The sequence below is a fragment of the Hakea prostrata genome, chromosome 1, assembly GCF_041222555.1.
Source record: "Hakea prostrata isolate BN-2017 chromosome 1, UWA_Hpros_2, whole genome shotgun sequence".
NCBI lineage: Eukaryota > Viridiplantae > Streptophyta > Magnoliopsida > Proteales > Proteaceae > Hakea > Hakea prostrata.
Window position 1 is genome coordinate 55,481,977 of NC_142600.1, and position 18,189 is coordinate 55,500,165.

The 18,189-nt window shown below is 38.2% G+C and overlaps 1 protein-coding gene across 1 annotated transcript in view; it reads left to right on the forward strand.

The window, feature by feature from the left end:
* Nucleotides 1–18,189, forward strand: part of LOC149029158 (pleckstrin homology (PH) domain-containing protein) — a 156,781-nt gene that overhangs the window by 86,229 nt on the left and 52,363 nt on the right. The window contains exons 30-40 of the mRNA XM_089140730.1: nt 77–220; nt 358–633; nt 1,112–1,780; nt 1,900–2,091; nt 2,766–2,869; nt 9,071–9,360; nt 9,477–9,561; nt 9,646–9,939; nt 10,414–10,770; nt 10,860–11,346; nt 11,660–11,823. Of these exons, the coding sequence (XP_088996856.1) occupies nt 77–220; nt 358–633; nt 1,112–1,780; nt 1,900–2,091; nt 2,766–2,869; nt 9,071–9,360; nt 9,477–9,561; nt 9,646–9,939; nt 10,414–10,770; nt 10,860–11,346; nt 11,660–11,823 (3,062 nt within the window). The remainder of the gene's footprint in view (nt 1–76; nt 221–357; nt 634–1,111; nt 1,781–1,899; nt 2,092–2,765; nt 2,870–9,070; nt 9,361–9,476; nt 9,562–9,645; nt 9,940–10,413; nt 10,771–10,859; nt 11,347–11,659; nt 11,824–18,189) is intronic.

Consider the following 18,189-nt stretch of genomic DNA (forward strand, 5'->3'; position numbering starts at 1 on the left):
AGAAATGCATACTGTTTTCATATCAACTTTGTGTACATGCTTGTGATGTTATCTACCGTTACCAAACTCCATGCAGATTGAGAATGTCAATTTAATTGTTGGGAGTGGAAAAGACTCTGGTGAAAGCATAATTCAAGATGTCAAGGGGCTTTCAATAACTATTCGGAGGTCACTGCGGGATTTGCTGCATCAGATCCCGAATACAGAGATTACAATCATGGTAATTTAGGGATTGATTGGAGTGATGTTAAGAGCTAATTGATGTTCTTGATTGTTGAATGGAGTTCAAAAATTCACCAGACAACATACTTCATGAGCTGTTATTTCACTACTGACCATTGCATTTTTTGCCTATAGATACGTGAGCTGAAAGCTGCTTTATCCAACAAAGAGTACCAGATAATTACAGAATGTGCAATATCTAATTTGTCTGAGACACCTAGAACTATTCCACCTCTGAAACTTGAAACAGATAAGGTGGCAGAACCAGTTGTTCCTGTGGCATCCAGTGTTGAACTTGGAACTCATGAGAAAGAATCATGGGTGTCCATGAAAGTTTGGGTTGCCATTGATTTGGTTCAATTATGCCTTCATTCTGGTGTAAAGAGGGACACTGCCCTGGCTACGGTGCAGGTATTTAAGTTTTACTGCACAAAACTGCTTCTTTATCATTGTCTTTCAAAAGGGTTGAATGTCAAATGTGACTTTAAATGTTGGACTGTGAAAGATGAATAACCGTTGCAAAGTTTCATTTGTTTTTGGTTCACAAAGTTGTAACTTATATGTGTATCTTATCTGCATCATCATTTTTTTCTGGAACTGTAATTCACGATGTTATGAAAAACGTGGGAAGCAAAAGTCCTTATCACTATCCAAGAACACATTAAAGCATTTCTGATCTTGAATTGTTTAATCTGTATTCCTGTTCACTAAGTGCTAATCCAACATGCTCACAGAATATAGGATTTGAGTAAATGGTACCATCCCAAATTCATATACTCCTTTCTTCTTGAAGACCTCAACATGCATCCTTATCTTGTAGTCAAATATTTTCCTGTTTGGAACATTTCATGTATGGTGTGCTAGTTTATTATCATCGTTTTGTTGACAGGTGAGTGGTGGATGGCTTCTCTATAAGTCTAATACTCTTGGTGAGGGATTCCTTTCAGCAACACTTAAGGCTTTTACTGTCATTGATGATCGTGAAGGAACTGAGCAAGAATTTAGACTGGCAATCGGAAAATCCAAGAGTATTGGGTTTAGTCACCATCAATACGTCACTGATGGTGGCAATGAACAATTAATGTATAAAGATAAAGATAAAGATAAAGATGCCTTGGATGAAAAAATTCTTAATCCAGTACCCACAATGCTTATTCTTGATGCCAAGTTTTGCCAGTCAACGACAACAGTATCATTATGTGTTCAAAGGCCTCAATTGCTAGTTGCACTTGATTTTCTACTTGCAGTTGTTGAGTTTTTTGTTCCAACAGTTCGCAGTATGCTATCAAATGAAGATGACGAGAATCCTCTCAATGTACTTAGTGCAATTATTTTGGACCAGCCAACTTATTATCAGCCGTCTCCAGATTTCTCTCTCTCACCTCAGAGACCTCTTATTGTTGATGATGAAAATTTTGACCATTTTATTTATGATGGTCAAGGTGGAAATTTATATCTACAAAACAGACGTGGTTTCAGTCTCTCTAATCCTAGCACAGAAGCAATAATCTATGTGGGAGATGGGAAAAGATTGCAATTTAAAAATGTCCATATTAAGGTACACTTAATTACATACACTTTGGACTTTTCCTGAACTCCAGCTTTTGGTGATGAAGTATACCAAATCATTTTTTTTAGAACTTGGTCAATGATCTAATTGCATACTTCTTGATGCAGAATGGGTGCTATTTGGATTCTTGTATCATATTGGGTGTCAACAGTAGCTATTCAGCTTCCAAAGATGATCTTGTCTTCCTGGAGAATGTGAAAGATGGCACTTCCAGTAGCTCTTCAGAGGAAAGGATTGACGGTGTAGGAATACATAATGTTGCAGATAATGGCTCTACGGAGTTAGTCATTGAGTTCCAGGTCAAGTACTATCTTTCTTTCTATAATTTTGAAGATATTAGAATACTAATTACTCCTCTTCATCGAGTAATTTCCCCCCTCTTTTATTAGTTCCACTGGCAACCTTTATTTTATTTTATTCTATTTTATTTTGTTGTTGGGGTGAGGGATGAGTTAACATTTAAGCAAAACTCCAGTATCACTTTGACTCCAAGAGTTTTTTGTAAGTGGTATTATTATGAATTTTCTTTCTAAAGAATGTGAATGAAATCTAGCTAAAGATATATCCAATCTAGACAGTTCAGTGCTACTCTGAATGTTAAGCTGCTATGTTCCCTTATATGTTAAGTTGCTGATGAGTGTTTAGCATATTGACCTTTAAAATCTGTGCAGCAGTCATGCCCATATAAAACTACTTAAATGTTTTAACAGCTAAATATTAAAAGGAAATAAGAGATGGTTGTCTGAATTGGTAGATAAATAAAAAACGACGGAAGAAAATTTAAGGGCAGAGGTCAGAAACATTCAACAGAAGTGAAAACAGAATCCACACGCCCAGAATCATTATAATAGTAATGTAATATTCACTAGCATCAGCGCAATTTGAAGGTGTAACATAATGGTGCTTCCATGTTTTAAATTTTTGTTATTTTCTTTCCTTCTCATGTTTCTCAGCTTTTATATTTTACTTGCAGGCTATTGGTCCAGAACTTACATTTTACAATACATCAAAAGATGTTGGCGAATTATCAACACTTCCTAACAAACTTTTACATGCACAGTTGGATGCATTCTGCAGGTTATTTCTTTTATACAATTTATATCATAATTGGAACTCCTGATCTAACTGTGGGATATGATTCTGGAATTCCTTTTTTTGGTTCGAGCAAATTGGATAATTGTACAGCTTTAATAGCAACTGAAAAAACTGACTATGTACCCATGCGGTTTTGACATTTGAAATCATGAGAAAATATCCAGAATATGTGTGGTGTTACAACTTAAAAATCAGGACCCTGCAACTGGCTTAACAACAAGAGAAAGCCTGAGCAGAAGAAGCAAGAGAGAGTAGCAATTGCAAGCAGAAAAAGGAGCCTGTGATTGGGTTAGTTTTCTCCAGTCATAGGCCTTATTTTTATAATATTTCAAAACATACAAAATGGACAGATCTGCCCCTGTTTAGAATAGCAGCAGTTTACCAAAGATAGAAGGAGAAAAACACTTGCAGTGAACCCAGCTTTTAACATAGGAGATGCTAGGACAAAAGTGCCCCTAGTGTTGCTGCTGACTCTTCAAGACTCCCCCTCAAGCTAGAGTGTAGAATTACCTATGCTCGATGTGATAGAATTAGTACAGAAAGTAGGGGCAAACAGCTCCTTGGTAAACATATCTGCCAATTGATTAAAAGACAACGGAGTAATGATCAACTTCTTCATCACTGCATCTCTTACAAAGTGACAATCCACCCTCTGTATGATTGGTTTGCTCATGGAACTCAGAGGTTCTTGCAATATACATGGCAGCTTGGTTATTGGTGAACATTTTCATTGGAGAATCTACTGAGAACCCTAACTAATCATTTAAGCCACATGAGTTCAGCAGCAGTATGGATCCTGGCTCTTTAATCAGTTTTGACACTAGACCTTGCAATAGTACCATGCTTTCCAAGTAACTGAGTTACCTCCGACATAAGTACAATATCCTGTAGAAGATCGTTGATCACTGGCAGATCCTTCCCAATCCACATGATAAATCTCCCCTTGCCTGGAGAACCCTTAAGATATTGGAGCACACAAACCACAGCATCCCTACAAACTTTCGTAGGAGACTATATAAACTGACTCAGAACTCCTGCAACAATGGTGATATTGGGTGTCATAACAGTGAGATAAATCAACTTCGCAGTCAGACTCATATAACATAGAACATCTAATAATTCCGCGTGCTGCTCCAAACTTCTGGTGCAGATCAAATGGGACATCCACTAGTTACGAAGCAAGCATTTCAGTATCAATTAGAAGGTCCAACACATATCGGGATAGGCTGTCGCTTTTTTGCTGCGAACAAGCTCAATCTAAAGAAAATAGTGAAGGAACTAGTATTTTGCTCCGACTAGTGCAAACTGTAATGCATACAGGCATAGAATCATCAGCATACATGAATTTGTTTGGTAGAATGGTTACATATGCAACTAGTTGATAAAATAAAATGACCGACTAGATCAAGTGATGGTGTCTCACATATATTAAGTTGGAAGCCCATATATCATATATACATAAAATAAAAATACATAATTTTAGAAAATAATTATTAAAATCAGAAAATGAATAAATTGTAGCAAATAATAAAAAGATAAGTTTAACAAAACACAATCATAGATCATAGTCCTAGGCTAATCATATATTAATTTCAAAGCAATACAAGATCATTTAAGGCATGAACAAAACAAAAATAAAAAAAGGGGAAGTTTGGAACTGTTGGGTATGGCTCATACTTCACATTCTATTGTTGCCAGAGTTTCCTTTGTAGCTGTTGTGGCTTAGGAGGTGTTTGGAGGCAAAAAAATGAGCAAAATAGGTGTTTGAAGGCAAAGGAGTTGTGGAAATGAGGTGAAAATGGGATAGAAATCAACAAAAACTAAGATAAAACAAGTTGAAATGGTCAAAATCTCCGAAATTTCGGTCGAAATTTGAAATTTGACACTTTCCGAAATAATTGGAATTTCGTTTCGTTTTTTAAAAATGCAGACATTTCGACCGAAATTTTGAAAATTTCGGTCAAATTTTCTTGTATGAGCGCTGGCAAATTTTCTACTGCTGATATGGTCACAGCACCGGAAACCTTTTTGCATGCAAATGTAACCTAAGAAACACACTTGGTTAACCGGGATGAAACTTTGTAAGTGACCAAATGACCATCTATAAAGCAAACACACCCAAACACCTTGGATTGTACAGAAAATGGGTTAAGGTAGGAAACACAATTTTAAAAGGGGATTTATTCAAGACCATAGTTTAGAGAATCTTGTTAGTGAGATGACAAACAATAAAAAACCCCATCACAGCGACATTGTTTAGGCACATGCATATGGAACATTAGGGCAAAGTTTAAAGTATCCCAGATATGATACAATACTAGCCAATACATATCGGTATTGGATATAATCATATAACTGATACGATACATCTCGTTTGTCTCTTTATTGGATTGCACTGAAATGCATTGACGAGTATGATACAATACTCAATACAAGATGATACGTCTCTCAAAATCAACTGACCAGCGCGACACTCGATGCCGATACTTAAACCTTGCATCAGGGGATGGGCTACCTCAAAAGGTGGTGCTTTTTCCATCAGCGTTCCTATTTTATTGTGGGGTATGAGAACAACTAGTTTGGTGAATAATCCAATTGTGCTGACAAAAGACAGCAATATCAAACATACCCTAAAGCATTGTCAAACCAAAAAGTTTTAAAAGGTAAGGAGAATTTCGTTTTAATTTCACTGATAAGATTATGAAATGTAGATAAAAACTCTGTTATATCTTTTAGCAAGTACAATCGTTTTTAAACGTTAAAAGTCATCAGTGAAAGTAACAAACTACTGAAGACCATGTATGTTGGAAACACAACAAGGACCCCAAATATCTGAATGTACTAAATCAAGTAAAGAAATATCACAGTTCTCAGACCAATCATGGTTTCCTAAGTCACATGCCTCACAATTCAGCCTAGACAAAAATTTCGAAAAAGGAAATAACAATTCTAAATGGATCAGGGATAAGCGTCCTAATCTACAGTCCCACTATAAAGCTGATACTACTCCTGTAGAAATAGTAGCAGTGGAGCAAGTAAGAATTGTGTATTCCAGGTAGTACAGACCATGCTTCTCATATGCTCTACCAATCGTCATCTTCATGTGATGGTCCTAAAAAAGTATAAGATATAGTAGTAAAGGTTATAACACTATTTAAGGTTTCAGTGTGTTGGTTAATAGATAGAATCATAGAAGATTAAATGGAAACTGATTAGCATGCAGAACAGATGACAAAGTAAGAGAGGGGATGGGTGACATGTTACCAGTTCCTGAAATAGTGGTGGATGAACCATTGGCAATAATGAAAGATGAAGGATGGATGCAAAAATGAAGTAAACAATGATGACTTACTTGTCATATTAGTGTAAGCCCCGGAATCAACGATCCACGGTGGGCATGTAGAGAGGTTAAGAAGGCAGAGTACCTGCACTAGATAATGTGGCAGCAGATGCAGAAGCTCCATTTAGAAGTGGGTACAGTCTTACAGATGCCTTTATGTGTTGTAAGGTGCACATAAGCTGGCTCACATCATCACGCAGACTTTTGGGTTGATTTCCTGAAGAGTTAGTGGGTGAAGTATCAGTAGGATCAACCATATCAGAACTACTGTCAGATGCTACATATAGTGGTTAATTGATGAGCCCCTTCTGATTTCCCATTTTCGGCTCAACAAGCTTCTACCAAATGAGCAGAGATCCCAAAGAATGTGCACTATCAAGAGGCACGAGCCATTCGCCGCTGACCACTACGACAAGTAGATGGACGACCTCCTGATCCGCGACCGGAACCACAACCACATGAGGTAGTAAATTCTGAATTAGTGCCTTCGTATATAGTCACCAGAAGAGACAATGCGCTGAAGACAAGAGAAGACATCTTTCAGTGTCTGCACACTTTCTCCAGCCAACAAGTGTCCTTTTGTATGCCTGAGTTCTGGGTCCAGTCCCAGCAAGGAATTTGGAAACAAAGAACTCATCTGGCTAAGTCTTAAGATATCTGTGGTAAGGGACTGAAAAATATTTAACTCCTCAATAATGCCTTTAAAGAACTACTGTAACCTTGCAAGGATTTGTCTGTTTTTGAAATTGAAAAGTCTCTCATAAATGTTACAGATACGACTCATATTTTTCTCCTGGGAATATGTTTCCTTAAAATCATCTCATATTCCCTTAGCCGTAGATTGAAACATCACGTTTGTGGCTGTATTAGGTTCCATACTATTCCACAAATAAATCATAATAATCACATTATCCCTGGACCAGGCATCACAGTTTTTATCTATAGTAGTAGGGGCTGCATATCCTGCAATTGCAATAAATACAAATTTCCTTTGACCAGGATATACTCATGAACAGCTTGGGCCCATAGCAGGTAGCTGGTACTTGCTTAAGTTTAATAGAAGTAACCTGGATATTGAGTTGCTTAGAAGATGAGGTAGATGCAGGGTTTTCCATAGGGGCAGCGACAGTTTCAGTTGCCATAAATTCCTGCATTCAAAAAGCACACCAACAATGATTTAATCCTATTTGCAATAGGAACCGAATGTCGTGGACAACTAAGGCCTCAAAACAGCAGCTATAACCAGGGACAGCAAGTAAAATATGGTATCAGTAATTAAAAAGATTCTCAATATAGTGTTTAGCAGAAGAGAAAAGCAAAGCTGCAGCCGATTCTGGCAAGCTTGTATGCAGCAGACATTAGGAGGACAGTAGTAAGGCACTTAAATCATGAACCTGCAGCAGAATTATGGTAACATCAAGCAATAATTCATTCCACAGTAGCAGCATCCTTAAGATTATGCAGTACCATAGCAGCAATAGAAGAAATAGGATCAGTAATAAACCATGTGGAGAACCAGAATATAAACCATGCACCAGTTTAGTTTATAGATCCAATCACTTCCATAAAGCAGGCAGATCTTCGGAAGAAGAGGAACAAATAGCAGGAGATTTGTGCTGAATCAGGGATCTTTGAATCTGAAGCAGGGAAGTAGTAGTATTGGTTCTGAGATCACTTCATAAATTATCAAAGAAGAATCTCAACTCATGGGTAAGGCAGCAACAGGTGGCTGTACAGTAGGTAAGAGGAAGAAACTGAAAAAACAGAGATGAGTAGGGTTTGGTGGATATCCTCAAGCGGGTTTACAGAGACTGATACATTTTTACAAATCACAAGCCCGCAACCTGCTTAAGGAGAAGGGAAAGCCTGAGAAGAAGAAGCAAGAAATAGTGGCTATTGTCAAACAGCAAAGGAAGCTTGCAACTGGGTTGGTTTTCTCCCAATCGCAGGTCCTACTTTTATAATATTTCGAAACAAAGGGCAGTTTACAAAAAGCAAACCTAAGTGACACTTGGACAAAGTGAGCCTAGTGTCGCGTCTTGCTCTTTAACATGTTCACGTTGAACAATAAATTTAGATTTTATTTTAATTGGTAGATGCTAATTTGAGTATAATGAGTAGATGCTACGGAAATCTACTCTTGGTAAATGAATGACCAAGACGATTCGGGCAAGACCATGCTTTTCCTATTTCCACTTATGTGATGATTAAAGCATCTACAACATATTGTTCTGGTCGACATTTAGTTGGAATTTAGGTAGCCTGGTCCTCGACACCGCCTCAACTCTTGCCTTACTGCTCAAGCGCTTTGATTGCCTTACCACCCTAGTTTTCTGCCCGTAACTAACTACAAAGTAGCAATGCAATAAAGAGACAAAAGCATATGATAGGGATGTTATCCCTATCATGATCACCTGACCCAGGAGAAGTAGAGTACAGCAGACGACTTGACAATCACACCCTGTGGTACATGGACATAAGAAATTCCTTGTTCGAGTAAGCTGTGAGCAAAGATGTCTCATGCTGAGGGAGACAAAAAATCTTTAAATTCATGTTTCTACTTGAATGATAGGAACCTCTTTGATCAAGCGAGCACCAAAAGAAGTGTTTTTTCCTTTCTCTCTCTTCTTCTTCTTCTTCTTTTTTTTTTTTTTAATTGAGAAGCCGTATCCAGTTTACTTTTTGTGACCTTGTTTCATTTTCTATTAAAAAAAATAAAAGAAAAAGAATACTCTAATTTTTATGTATGATAATATTCAGCTTCTATGTCAATGGAGAAGGAAAATGAGCAGCATTATGAAAGAATTGATGGAACGATGCTAATGATTTTATGGTGTTGGCAGGCTTGTTTTGAAGGGGGAAAATATTGAGATGCATGCCAATGCTACTGGGCTGACGATGGAGAGTAATGGAATCAGAATTTTGGAGCCCTTTGACACTTCTATAGACTTTTCCAGCAATGCTGGGAAATCCAATATGCATGTAGCTGTTTCAGATATATTCATGAATTTTTCGTTCAGCATCTTGAGGTTGTTCTTAGCAGTTGAGGACGACATTTTGGCATTTCTGAGAATGACATCAAAGAAAGTGACAGTATGCTGCTCTCAATTTGACAGAATTGGGACAATTGAAAGTATGGTGTCAAGAGATTTCAATTCTTCTTTCTTCTTTTGTGTTATTAATGGAAGAAATAAATGGATGTTTAGTTCTTGATGCTACTGATTTCTTGATTGGTTTTTCATCTTGCAGATCCCCATACTAAGCAAGTATACACCTTTTGGAGACCATGTGCTCCACCTGGTTTTGCTGTTCTTGGGGACTACTTGACACCAACGTTAGCAACAATATCTCTTTTTATTTATTTGTTGGTATTCTAAGATTTTGAAAATAATAGTTGTTGTCTTACTCCTTACTACAGGGACAAGCCACCCTCCACAGGAGTTGTTGCAGTAAATACCAACTTTGTAAGAGTCAAACGACCTGTATCTTTCAAGCTAATTTGGCCAATTTCAGAAGAGAGCTCCAGTGATGCTGGACAAGACGTTGGTTGCTCCATATGGTTCCCTGTAGCTCCCCAAGGTTATGTTGCATTGGGTTGTGTGGTCTCTCCTGGAAGAATGCAACCATCACCGTCTTCTGTTTTGTGCATCTCAGCTGTTTTGGTTTCCCCTTGTTCCCTGAGAGATTGCATTACAGTGTGTTCTGCCGAAGTGTATGTGTGAATTTCTTGTCCCTAAATACCCATTTTTCCATTAAGTGCATTTTACAAATTCTTGTAGTGTTTTCCGAAATGATCAGTATCACTAGAAACAAGATAAAAAAGGTAATATAAGCAATGTTTCTAAGCGACACATAGGATGCAACTGATTAGGGATACCACTTGATGTTCCATTTTTTAAATTTAATGTGTTATACCGGTCTAATTGGATGATTACTGGGCATCTCTTTGTACAATATGCTCTGAAAATTCAGTGGATAGCCTGAACCCAATATGCTCTGAAAATTCAGTGGATAGCCTGAACCCCTGAACAATAAATACTATCAGACTTTATGGCCATGATCATTCGACTATACAAGCCAGTGAGATACATCTGTTCGTTCATTGCTTCGCTAAAAATATACATTTTTTAACTGATGTTATTTAAGTAGTTTCTGACCTTTCTATTAATTTCTTCTGCACATACAGATCAAGCTTAGCATTATGGAGAGTGGTTAACTCTGTAGGATCCTTCTTGCCAGAAGATCCGATTTCAAACAGTTTGATAGGAAGAGCATATGAATTTCGTCATATGATTTTTGGAACTATGGAAGGGCCTCCCAAGGAGTCTAGGAGTTCAAACATTCATGACACTCATCCTGGTCATGATCATGTTCTCCAGCCAGAAAGATCTAATGTTGTGAGCTCTGGCCGTCATTTCGAAGCTGTAGCGAGTTTTAAATTGATATGGTGGAATCAGGGATCAGGCTCCAGGAAGAAACTATCCATTTGGCGTCCAGTTGTCCCCCTGGGGAGAGTATTCCTTGGAGATATTGCTATTCAGGGGTATGTAACATGAAACTGTAGCTTTGATTTGGTTAACTATGTTGTACTTCAAGCTTTTAACTGAATTTGAATCAGTATTCACATTATAGGTATGAGCCCCCAAATACAGCAATCGTTCTACATGATGCTGGAGATGAACTACTTAAATACCCTGTAGACTTTCAACTTGTTGGACAGATAAAAAAACAGCGGGGAGTTGAGAGTATTTCATTTTGGTTACCCCAGGCACCTCCAGGTTTTGTTTCCTTAGGATGTATTGCATGTAAGGAGATGCCTAAAAAAAATGAATTTGATTCTTTAAGATGCATACGTAGTGATATGGTCACTGGGGATCAATTTCCAGAAGACAGTATATGGGATACATCTGATACAAGGATTATGAAAGATCCCTTTAGTATATGGACAGTTGGTAGCGTGGTCGGCACATTTCTTGTTCGTAGTGGTTTCAGAAAACCACCCCGAAGATTTGCTTTGAAGCTTGCAGATCCATCTGATTCCAGTGGTTCGGATGATATTGCGATCGATGCAGAAGTTGGAACATTCTCTGCAGCACTTTTTGATGATTATGGGGGTTTGGTAAGGACTGTGAATCATCTTTTTCTGCCTTCATTAAAAGGGTAACAACCATCATGGATAGGACCTGATACAGTCCGGACAAGTGCTGCTCTTTTTCCTATGTTATGTTTCTCTGAATAACTTAACATTTGACTTAGCAGAGCATTTAGTTGATGGACACCGGATAGTGGATCCAGAAATTGTGTTTTGCATCTTATGATCCAGATGGCCGTTACCATTTTTGCTAGACCAAAAGATTTATCTTGATGCCATTACATTTAAGCAGAAGATCTAGTTTTAATAATTTCCTGATTATCCTTCTGGAATATTGCAGATGGTTCCATTGTTTAACATCTCTTTAAGTGGTATTGGATTCATTCTCCATGGAAGACTGGACTACCTTAATTGTACTGTAAATTGCTCGCTAGCTGCGAGATCATATAACGATAAGTACGACTCTTGGGAGCCTCTCATTGAACCACTCGATGGATTCATAAGGTGAGATCTTGTCAAATATATTCAGTCATTCTCTATTGCTGGTTAGATGACTTCAAAATTAGGTTTCCTGTCCTAATTTGGTTGGATCCAGTTATTTAGTTTTGCAGAAATAAGGATTGTATTTGTATAGTACAAATGTACAATTAATTGATTGTTTCCTATTTCTTCTTCCTTTCAAAAAAATAAAAATTGGTATGTGATTTTTGTATTAGAAATAAAGAAGAAATAGAATAGGTTAGGGGAAAGAGATTCCATTAAAAAGGACGTTCCCTTTTAACTGTTGTCGCAAACAAGTCTGAAATAAGCATGTCATTTTGTATCATTCTAAATAAAATCCTTTAACTCCCCTGGAAAACCCATAGGCTCCCACTCCACCTCCATGCCTCAGCCAAATGTCAGTCGTGAAGTCAACCGGCTGGTTTTGTACCATACACACTTGCCCAAGTTCCTTTTCGCTCCCTTCTATCTTATTTCCCCTTTCAAAGATGGGAATTTTCAAAACCCATGAATCCTCCCATAATGTCAATTGCAAACAATTCAAAATGCAGATCTTTAAGCCTTCATAAATTGCGTTTTCTCAGTTATTTGGACTGAAAGCTATACTTCCTTTCCAGCAAAATGCCAGATAGGGATTCCCCTGCTATGTCATATCAGACCTCTATAAGTTGCTGCCGAGTTGATTAGAACCCCATCACAGTGCAATGCAACCACATCTAGTGAGGTTTTAACCAGTAGCAATCTCTGGGAAGCTTAGTCTTTCACTCAACTTATATATTCCACTACTCAGCTTTGTATGAAGACTTATCATTTCTTTTACAATGGGGTTGGCTGCCCGCTTTTTCTGAACATCACCTACTATTGTTGCTACAGTTTATTATTTAGACCTTGAATTGTTTCTAAAAATTCTGATGCTCCACTCCAGTCCAGATGTGTTGAACGGTCGCACAAAATGCCCAATCTTACTATGCATCCAGTTGCCTCAGTACTCAGTAGTTCCAAATGAGTTCATCATCCATAGATTCATCTCTTGCAGCCGAACCCACTTCCTTCTCTGTTGGAATTTTCTCCTTGGTAAGCTTGCAATAGATGCATCCCCAAACCAAGGAGCTAAGGTTGCACTGGAAGAACAAGTGGTCTCTGTAACCTATATAGAGCATGCTCTTGCAGACTGCTGCTACCTATATACCGCATGATAAACTTGCACACTTTGTCACTGCTGATATATCCTTCTTTGAATACACCCGATTTTTCTCCACTGTGTTTCTTCCAATGACTAGGACGGTAACCTCCCTATTTAATTACCGTCCCATCAGTAACTATTTCTCTTACTTTTGCTTCCCCCACATTTACATCCTTCTTATCTGCTATTTGATACTTGATTCTCATCCCCTGCCTTAGTCTATGGCAGAAGTATTATCTAGTCGCCTATGAAGGACAACTATGGAATAAGAACTGTCTACATTACAACAAAATGAAACATGGGATCTTGTTCCATTTTCTCCAGGAAAGTCTACAATTGGTGGTCATTTAGTATTTGCAATAAAGATAAATCGTGATTGTTTATAAGATTATGAGCACAAGAAAAATGCCAGATGAATGGAGGAGAAGCATCATGGTTCCAATTTACAAAAATAAAGGAGATATTCAAAGCTGTAATAACTATAGGGGCATTAAACTGATGAGCCATACTATGAAATTATGGGAGAGAGTAATTGAAACCCGTTTGAGACACTTAACCACAATTAGGGAGACCCAATTTGTATTTATGCCGGGAAGACTTACAACAAAGGCTATTTACCTAATTAGATTACTTATGGAAAGGTATAGAGACTGTAAGAAAGGCCTTCATATGGTATTTTTGACCTAGAAAAGCTTATGATAGAGCCCCTAAAGCGTGAATTTGATAGGTACTAGAGAAAAGAAGTGTTGCAAGTAAGTATGTGGAAATAGTTAAGGATATGCATGATGGTTCAACGACAAGTGTAAGAACTAAGAACAGGGGGGGACAAAGTAATGAATTCCCTATTACCGTTGGGCTACATCAAGGATCAACTTTAAGCCCATATTTATTTGCACCTGTAATGGATGAATTAACCAAAGACATTTAAGATGAAGTTCCTTGGTGTATGTTTTTCGCTAATGATATTGTGTTGATAGATGAGACTCAAGTGGGGATTAATACCAAATTAGAATCATGGAGAACAACTTTGGAATCAAGAGGCTTTAAATTAAGTAGAACAAAGGTAGAATATCTAGTTTGTAACTTTAGTCATGATTGGGCAAACGATGAGGTGGTGATACTTGACGACAAGAAGATTCCTCAGAGTGATTGTTTTAGGTACCTAGGTTCAGAATGATGTTTCCCAAAGCATTAAAATAGGGTGGATGAGGAGAGGTGCATATATGGTCTTGTGTGATTGGCGTATGCCATTAAAGCTTAAAGGAAAATTTTATAGGACTGTTGTTCGACCAGCTATAATCTACGGTGTAGAGTGTTGGGCTATTAAAAAGAATCATATAAATAAACTCAGTGTAGTAGAAATGAGGATGCTAAGATGTATGAGTGGCAAAACTAGGAAGGAAAGATAAGAAATGACCTCAAACAAAACTAATTGGAAGGCAAGAATCCATGTAGCTGAACCCATTTAGCTAGGACAAGGCTTATTGTTGTTATTGTTGTAAAAACCAAGAGACCAAGTGAAAAAAGGAAAGGAAAAGCATAAAGAAAGAAGTTCCAAAGCCTCCCATGATTCACTCCATAAGCTTTTCATTTCCCCATTTTCCCTTATAACACATACTATCCCTTGCAAGCTGAAGCATAAATTTGATCATACCTAGCTAGTTAGAAATATAATCAACTCTTGACGATAAGAAGATTCCTCAGAGTGATTGTTTTAGGTACCTAGGTTTAATCATAAATAAAAGTGGTGATATAGAGGATGATGTTTCCCCAAGAATTAAATTAGGTGAATGAAGTAGAGAGGTGCTTCCAAGGTCTTGTGTGATTGACGTATTTCATTAAAGCTTAAAGGAAAATTCTATAGGAACATCGTTCAACCATCTATGATGTACGGTGCAAAGTGTTGGGCTGTTAAAAAGAACCATATAGATAAACTCAGTTTAGCAGAAATGAGGATGCTTAGATGGATGAGTGGTAAAACTAGGAAAGATGAGGAATGATCATATTAAAGTTCGTCTCGGAGTTCTCCTATAAGTGATAAGCTTCGAGAAAGTTGTTTGAGGTGGCACGGCCACGTTCAACGGAGACCTATAAATGCCCGTGTACGGAGAAGTGATATAATCTAGATTGAAGGAACTAGAAGAGCTAAGGGTAGACCTAATATAACCTTAAGAGAAGTGGTGAGAAAGGATATACATAGCTTAGACCTTATATCTAGCATGGTCTCAAACAGAACTGATTAGAAAGCAATAATCCATGTAGTCAACCCCATTAAGGTTGGACAATGCTTATTGTTGTTGTTGTTGTTAATCGTGATTGTTCCCATACTTGATTAAAAGCACTGCTAGATGCAAAAGGTTATGCCCAAATTTATGGAGTGGACTATCTATAAATATATTCGACTCTAGTGAAGCTTACCCATGTTCGACTCTTGATTTCTCTGGTCACTACTTGTCGATGGACCTTTTGCAACTGGATATCTAGATGTTAAAAATGCGTTCTTACTACCCTTTAAGACAAGGTATGCATAGACTATAGATTAATCACTGAGGTTTGTTGCTTGGGGGGAGATAAGTGGGCTGGCTTGGAAGTTGAAGAAATCCATATATGGCCTTAAACAATCTCCCCAGGCATGTTTCGGTAGGTTCCATAAGGTAGTACCTAAGCTTGCTTTATCTCGGTGCAGTAGTGATCATTTAGTATTCTTCGATATTCACATGCAAGGAAGATAATTTTGTAGTATAGATTGATGCCATCATTATAGGTGATGATTCTATTGGGATAGATGCGCTTAAGACATAACCTCGATAGAAGTTTCAATCCAAGGACTTGGGCAAGCTAAAATATTTCCTGGGTGTAGTAGTTGCTCAGTTCACAGAGGGAGTGTTCCTTTCATAACAGAAGTATGTTCTTAATTTACTCACTGGGATGGGAATGCTTGGGGTCGAAGCCTTTGGACTATTCTATGGATCAAAATGTGAAACTTGTTCTTGAAGGAGGATAACTATTTGATATTTCTGAAAGAGTGAAAGGTACAGAAGACTGGTGGGTAAGCTGAATTACTTAACAGTAACTCAACCCCACATTGCTTTCCCAGTTAGTGTGGTGAGGTAGTTCCTTTCCTCTCCTAGGACATCCCATGGAAAGTTTGTTGTATATATTCTTCGATATCTCAGGAAAACACCAGGAAAAGGGATTGTTTAAGCTGCGGAACCAAGGCAGAAAGGTCGAGCTGCAATTTCGACCAAGATACAGAATTTTATAAGGAATGGTTGACTGAAAGCAGCATTTTCATGTAGGTAATTCTCAGCAGTAGCAGGTTCTATTGAATTTAGCAGATAGCCCATCATGAGAAGTTGATGTAAACCCCAATTATAGGGTTAGTCTTCAGGATCAACTTATGTGAACCAGCAGTAAGTTTAGGCTTTTTAACCCTGCACTTTAGTTTCAGCCTTGTAGGGCTGATTTGAATTGGTTCTTTGGTTTAGGAATAGGGGTTATAGGTTCAGGTACGGCTTAGGATCTAGGTTCTAATGATGTCCAGATCTGAATCTTGCTAAATTAAAATTTTCAGAACTGAACCCCAATTCGAGGGTTTAGGAAAATTAGGATTCTTTTTTTTTAGGTTTTCTAGGGGTTGACAAGGTTAGGGTTAGGATAAAAATGGAGGAGGGGTAGTGGATGATAATTCTAAAAGGGAATAGGTTTCAGTTGTAGGGTTTGAAAGATCTAAATCAAAGAAGGCTAGGTTTCTAGGTTTAGCTGAAGAAGGTAAAGTGCAGAATTTTTAGGGTTTTGGGTGAATGGAAGGAGATTGAAATTAGGGTCGAAGGTGAGGGCAGGGGAGGGGTGATTGGATTCTTTAAGGGGCTGGAAACTGGAGTAGTGTTTTGGGAGATCTAAGGTCTTGGTTTTGGATGAAGATAGGGGAAACCTAGGGTTTAGAATATTGGGAAAACTATGCTGCCACAAAGAGAAGAGAGGGGAAGAAGAACAGCTAGGAGCTGTAATTGGGAGTAGGGTTTGGGGAATGGGAGGGGATTGGAAGAATAGGGGTTCGGGAGGTGGGGTGAAGCTGCTGCAGGCTCGGGAGGGAAGAAATGGGGCAGCGAGGGGGTAGGGGATAGGGGTTTAAGAAGATTAGGGTTTGGGGATTGGCCTGGTGGGGACCGCTGTAGGCAAAGGGTAGGAGAAAGAAGCGAGGAGGTAAGATGGAAAAAGAGGAAGAAGAAGGTAGGGACAGAGGTGGGGGAATGTTGGCAGTTACTTTTAAGATAAAAAGAGGTTGAAGAACTGGGATAATTGCAGCAATTTGAACACCAACAGAAACCCACGACTCCACTATTTTACCTTCAGTCTCAAGTTTATTCAATAATCAATATCTGTCATCTATACAATTATAGCCTTACATGAATGGACTCATACTGGGACTCTACATAGAATATGATTCAAACTAGGACTCTTATTGGACTTAGGACTCATATTCTAGCAGGGATTCTGATTTAACTCATCCTAGGATGATTCAAATTACAGAACATGAATTGGACTAGACTCCTTGTAGAAATTGGACTACAGCTAAGAGAATCCCCTCTCTAACTTGACTAGGGCTCTTCCATGATTTGTACCAAACAGAATTCCTTAAAAAAAAGTATAGTTAGAATCCTGCTACCACACTAGATCCAACAAAACCCTAGTTCCCTAATTGAACTCAACTAGAACGAAACAAAATTACCAAAATGCCCTTATTTATGCATGATTTACTCTACTATTTCGGCATTTGGGGACCCCTCTTGGGATGGCCCTAAAGTTCAGTTCACATTAAGCATTCAGGAGTTTTAGGTTTCACAGAAGTGCCATGAAGATGAGCGGCAGGACTGCATAAACCGACCACAAGTGTAACAGCTTAACAGGTCAAGACCATGCATAATTGGTCTTGCTAAGCTTAACAGAGTTCATGTGAAAAGAGGGAAGGTCACACTCATGTATAACTGGAGCTTCTTTTACTTACGTAGTTGCTGATCCAAAAACTATGTGAAACACAGAATTTCAGGGATCCTTTGTTACAGAAATATTTTTATCATATATGGGTGAAAAGTGCTCACCACCAAGGGAAATAAGACAAAGAGGTAGCCGACAGCCTAAAAAGACCCAATGGAAGAGAAGTGCCCTCGCAGGCAGTTTTGCGG